Source organism: Hyperoodon ampullatus (genome assembly GCF_949752795.1).
Source record: "Hyperoodon ampullatus genome assembly, chromosome: 14".
Taxonomy (NCBI): Eukaryota; Metazoa; Chordata; class Mammalia; order Artiodactyla; family Ziphiidae; genus Hyperoodon; species Hyperoodon ampullatus.
This window is the reverse complement of record NC_136927.1, coordinates 995,001-1,000,000: the sequence shown is the minus strand read 5'-3', so window position 1 is coordinate 1,000,000 and position 5,000 is coordinate 995,001. Positions and strand designations below refer to the sequence as shown.

Genomic DNA, 5,000 nt, shown 5'->3' with positions numbered 1-5,000 from the left:
GGGGTCGCGTCCTTGTCCGCGGGGCGGCCGAGCCGCGGCTGCGGGCCGGCGCCGCTTCTTTGGCTCGGGTAAAAGGCGGGATCGCAGGTGCCGGGAGCGGGCGGCTCGCCGGGCGGTGCGGGCGCAGCACCGGCGGCGCCGGCGGCGTGCGCGCCGGGGCCCTTAGCCACGGCGGCGGGCGGCGGCGGCTCGGGGGGCTCCGGGGACAGGCCGCCGCCGCCGCTGTCGCTGTCGGAGCTGGGCGCGCTGTGCAGGGACAGGCCTCCGGGCGAGTGCAAGTGGCGGCTCTGGCTCTTGAGCAGCTTCTTCTCGTGTTTGCGCTTCTTCTTCTCCATCTTCTCCAGTTCCTTGCGCGCGATCTCCTCCGGGTCCATCGGCTCGCCACTGCACGTGGTGGGATGGGAGTTGTGCGCCGGCCGCCCAGGGCCCTTCTTCGTGTTCTCCTTCTTCCTCCACTTGGCCCGGCGGTTTTGGAACCAGACCTAGAGCAGCCGGATAGGGGAAAGGAAGGCACGGTCAGGCGGCAGGCTTGCCGTGGGGGGCTTCGGGCCTCCCCACTCCCCCCAGAGAGGCCTGCACAACCTCGGCTCCGGCCAAGGGGGCGGGAGCCGAGCCACGCGGCCCAGCCGACCCTGAGCTGGATTTTGGCACTCAAGCTGCAGGTTCCAAAGTGTTATCTTTTCCACCCAGAGGGAGGTAGATGGGGCCTCTCGGCCTGCTTCCCGCTCCAGCTTCTCACCTCGGGGAACTGGGAGTTGCCCCTTCGTTGGGCAGGGCCGGTCTGGCCCCTGACCGAGGGCGTCGGGTTCCTGGTCGGGAGGCAGAGGGCAGGGGGCCCCTCTTCGCCCCTCCTGGCTTCTCACAGCTTGTGTTCTAAGCAGCCCGCCTGGCCCGGCGCTGAACGTCTGGCCTGAGGACCAGGAGCGGCCGGGCTCAGCTGCCCTCCACACCTGTCTTCGGCTCCCTGGAGACTGAGTCAAAGCCCAGATTTTGGGGGTTCCCGTGAAGGGAAATCTGGGTGCTTTTTCCTCCAGAAGGGCCTGGGAAGCCGAACTTGGGGGGGAGAGCTTCAGCAGCCCCTTCCTCCCCTCCCCATTCAGAAAGCCTGCTTTCTGAAGGAAGGTTCCATGCCAGGGCACCAACACAGCCAGTTGTGCATGGCCTGGACCACGGAGGGGTCCGGCAGTCAGGGAAGCAAGAGGCCAGCTTCCAGGCCGTGCAGTGAAGAGGCCAGGGCCCGTCCTGCATCCTGCCGCCTCTCTGCAGGCCTCCTCCTGGGAGCCCCGCGGTTCTCCGGGGTGGCAGCAGCCCTAGACCCTGGCTCCAGCACCACACACACAGTCAAATCCCGCTGAGCCCCAGGCACACGACCCTTCTCAAAAGATCGCGATAATTCGAATTCTTTGTTCCGGCTGTGTAGAGACCGGCACAATAGCAGGCCCGCCTGCCTGGTCACCGGCACCCTTTTTTGGTGCCAAGGTGTGTGATGAGTTAAGTGGTAACCTCCCCAAGACTGTCTCTGCCCTTTCATTCTTTCTTTCTTTTTAAATACTTCTTTTTTGGTGTAAATTCCAGGCTGCCTTGTCACCCCGAATTTCTCATTATCATATTAGAGGAGAAATGAAGAGGTCGTGAGTTCACTTAAGACACTTAGAACAAATTGGATAAGAGGATTTACAAACAGAAGAGGTCATGCGGGGAGGCCCAAACACAGGAGAGAACACCTTTTAGACAAAGCTACTGGCGCTAAGCAGGTGCCTTCCCAGCCTTAGTCTCCAAGCCCAGCGCCCACAGCTGTGGCCCACACCCCGCTGACCACCACACCGACCCGGAAAAAGATGTCTGTACTTTAGGGAAACATCTAATTATGCACGATTCATCTTGAATTTTCAATCCACCAAATTGACACTGTATTTTTAAAAAGAATACCGCCGGCAGTCTCAGAATAAAATCAAATTACGGGAGAAAAAAAAGATATAACCGATGGTGTTAAGGATTCAGACACCCTTTCCCCCCACAATGTGTTAATTGTTTGTGTCCGCCTCCCCTTCCTCAGCTGCCCCCTTCTGCAAAGCTCTGAATAAATACATGTTTTCGTGTGAATATTTTAGAGGCGAAAGTAAACAAACGCGCTAGCTGCAGGCTGGTGTGTGGAGCCCCCAGCCGGGGCCCGGAGTCGCGGGGTCTGCCTTCTCCCGGTCTCCTCCAGTCCGAGCCAGGCCGGTTCCTTCTGGCCGCTTCGCCCGCCCCAGCGCCTCGTTTCTCGCCGTCGCCCCGACCCACCACACAGCTCCCCGGTTCGGACGCAACAGTCGTTCTCCGGCCCCTCCCGAGCCGCCTCGGCTCCCTCCGGGATGCCCGCCTCCCTCTCCGCGGGGCGCCGAGCCCCGGACCCCCCCCCCCCAACCTTCCGGCGGGCGTGCGCGCGGCGGGCTCTGACGGAGGCTGTGGTCTCCCACCTGGAAGCCGAGAACAAAGGCGGGCCGGGCCGCGCAGGCCGCCAGGCGGGATGCTGGCTCGCGGGACGCACAGGCGGGTCTTTACCTGAACTCGGGACTCAACCAGATCCAGGCGCAGCGCCAGCGCCTCGCGCATGAACACGTCGGGATAGTGGCTCTCGTTGAACGCCTTCTCCAGCTCCTCCAGCTGCCAGCCCGTGAAGTTGGTGCGGGTGCGCCGCCGCTTGCAGCCCGGGCTCTCCTTGTCCGGGTCCCCCGAGTCTGCGGGCACGCACAGGACGCCGCGCGGCTCAGCCCCGGGCCCGGCTGGAACGCGGCCACCCGCTTCTGTGCAGGCGCCACCGAGAGGAGAGGGCGGCGCGCGCCCTGAGCCGGGCGGAGGGCGGCGAGCGAGGAGGCCGTGGAGCCGCGGCCGCCCGCGACCCACTCCTCCGCCCGACGGGGCCCCCTGCCTCCCGCCGCCCCCTCCCCGCCCGCCGCGCCTACCTGACAGCTTGAAGGGCTGGCTATCGCCGCCGACCCCGCAGGCGGCCGGCAGCAGCGGCGTGGGGTTGACCACCGAGGCGGCGGCGGCGGCGGCGCACGAGCCGCTGAGCAGACCGTCGATGGAGAAGGGTACCGAGGCGGCGGCGGCGGCGGCGGCGGCCGACTGCAGCTGGTGGCCGGCCAGCTCGTACACGTGGTGGTGGCCCAGCGGGTAGGGGAAGCCCACCACGCCGCCCAGTGAGCCCCCGAACTGGGCATGCGGGTGCTCCAGGAGGCGGCCGTCCATCATCTCGCGCGGGGGGCCGGCGGGGCCGGCGGCGTGGCGCGGGGGCGCGGGCCGGGGCCGGGGCGGGCCAGCGGCGGGAGGCGCGGACGGCGGCGGCGGAGACAGGGACCCGGAGCCCTACACATGCTTCGCCCGCACTCCGGCGCTTTACTTTATCAACATCAAGCTCCCGATAATTAGCCGCGGCCCGGGGAATTTGGGACCAATAAGAAGCGCTAATCGGCTCTGACGTCAGAGGCGTGCTGGGTGCAAGGAAACGTTTTCCATATCGATTGCTAATTATACCTGACATGCACCTCAATAAACAGTATCAGGCACTGTCACAACAAGACGGGGGGAGGGGCGCGGGGAGCGGCCCGGGCGGGGGACCCCGGCGAGCCCCCACCCTCATCCCCGCCGGACCCAGCCCGCGCCTCCCCCTGCCGCCGGCTCCCGCCCGTCCGCAAATCACTAATAGATTTCCCTTTAAAACATTCGCCGCGTGTTGTGGGGATTTTTCACCAGAAATGCTGTACTCTCTGAACCTTTAAAGTGATGTTGCTCCAATTACAGAGAGACATTGAGCGGCAAATAGACTGATCCAATAATAGGAGATTCATCATCCGCTCTTTCCGAAACTGTCACATTGAATTTAAAACTACAAGGGCTTCTCGTCTCTCCGGCTCCAGGCGGCGGGGGAGAGGAGCCCGGCGGGGGAGGGGCAGGGGGAGCAGAGGGAGGAGGTGACTCCGAAACAGATGACCAGTGCCCTCTCGGATTGATTGGCAGCAGCCCGTTCTATAGACACAGAGGTGGACAGTGGCTGGGGTGCCGCCCTGACCCCGCACCCTACCCCCTACCCCCTACCCTCTACCCCGGCAAAACCCGGGCAGCGGCGGAGGGAGGCGGAAAGGAGGAGGGGAGAAGTAGTTTGGGGTGGCAGCCAATCAGGCCCCCTACACACACACAAGTGAAAAAATAAATACATCTCGCTTTGACTCAGCCTCTGAAGAATAGGGCCAAGGCGCCCAACTCATTTGTTATAATTAAATTATGTTCTCAGAGAAGTGTCACTCCCTTCTCCACTATGAAATATCGATAGACTCAGAGCTCAATCATTAAAGGATATATTCTTAAATAAGCAGCAAATTAAGCGCTGTGGGCAGAAGGGAAAGATACATATATCTTTATATAAAGCGGCCTTTGTAAAAAAGTTTGTCAGTGGGGAGGTTGCATTTTGCTGCGGCCAGCCCCCAGGCAGGGAGGAAGAGCTCCTGGGCCTCGGTTCGAGCCAGTCCTGGAGCCGTGCGGCCGGCAGCCTCTCACCCCAGGCAAAGCGACAGGCAAGGTGGCCTTTGGTGAGCCAGGCTACCGAGCCCCGAGCCAGGAGCGAAGGGGAAGGGCAGGCCAGGGCTGTGCGTCTGCGCGTCGGCGCCGCTCCTGTGCCGGTTCCTGTGTCAGCGCCTGTGCGTGTGTGTCCGTGCCCGGGGAGGGCTGCACACAACCGCTCGGGTCGACAGGAGGGGAGAGCCCGAGGGGGCGAGGCCCGCACCCCCGACCCGTGAGCCGGATTCCGCCCGGACCTGCCCGAGAACCCGGTGCTGGACGCGCACCCTGGCGAGGGTCCGAACTGGGTGTGCCTTGGCGCATCGCCCGCGATTTATCCACCCTCCTCTCCGCCCTTGCTCAAGACGGGGAGAGGCGCAGGGGATGCGGGACAGGCCCGAAATCTCGCCGAGAGGGAGAGGAGGCCTGGAATTTGGGACCTTACTCCTGCCCCCCTCCTGTCG

At 63.7% G+C, this 5,000-nt stretch overlaps 1 protein-coding gene across 1 annotated transcript in view; it reads right to left on the bottom strand.

Annotated features, from left to right (window-relative positions):
* The window catches only part of UNCX (UNC homeobox), a gene marked incomplete at both ends in the record, with an annotated part of 3,898 nt that extends 664 nt beyond the window's left edge, over nt 1-3,234 (bottom strand). Inside the window, 3 exons of the mRNA XM_079720106.1 lie at nt 1-482; nt 2,545-2,720; nt 2,946-3,234. The exon at nt 1-482 is cut by the window's left edge and continues 664 nt beyond it. Of these exons, the coding sequence (XP_079576232.1) occupies nt 1-482; nt 2,545-2,720; nt 2,946-3,234 (947 nt within the window). The remainder of the gene's footprint in view (nt 483-2,544; nt 2,721-2,945) is intronic.
* Between the last annotated feature and the right edge of the window lie 1,766 nt (nt 3,235-5,000).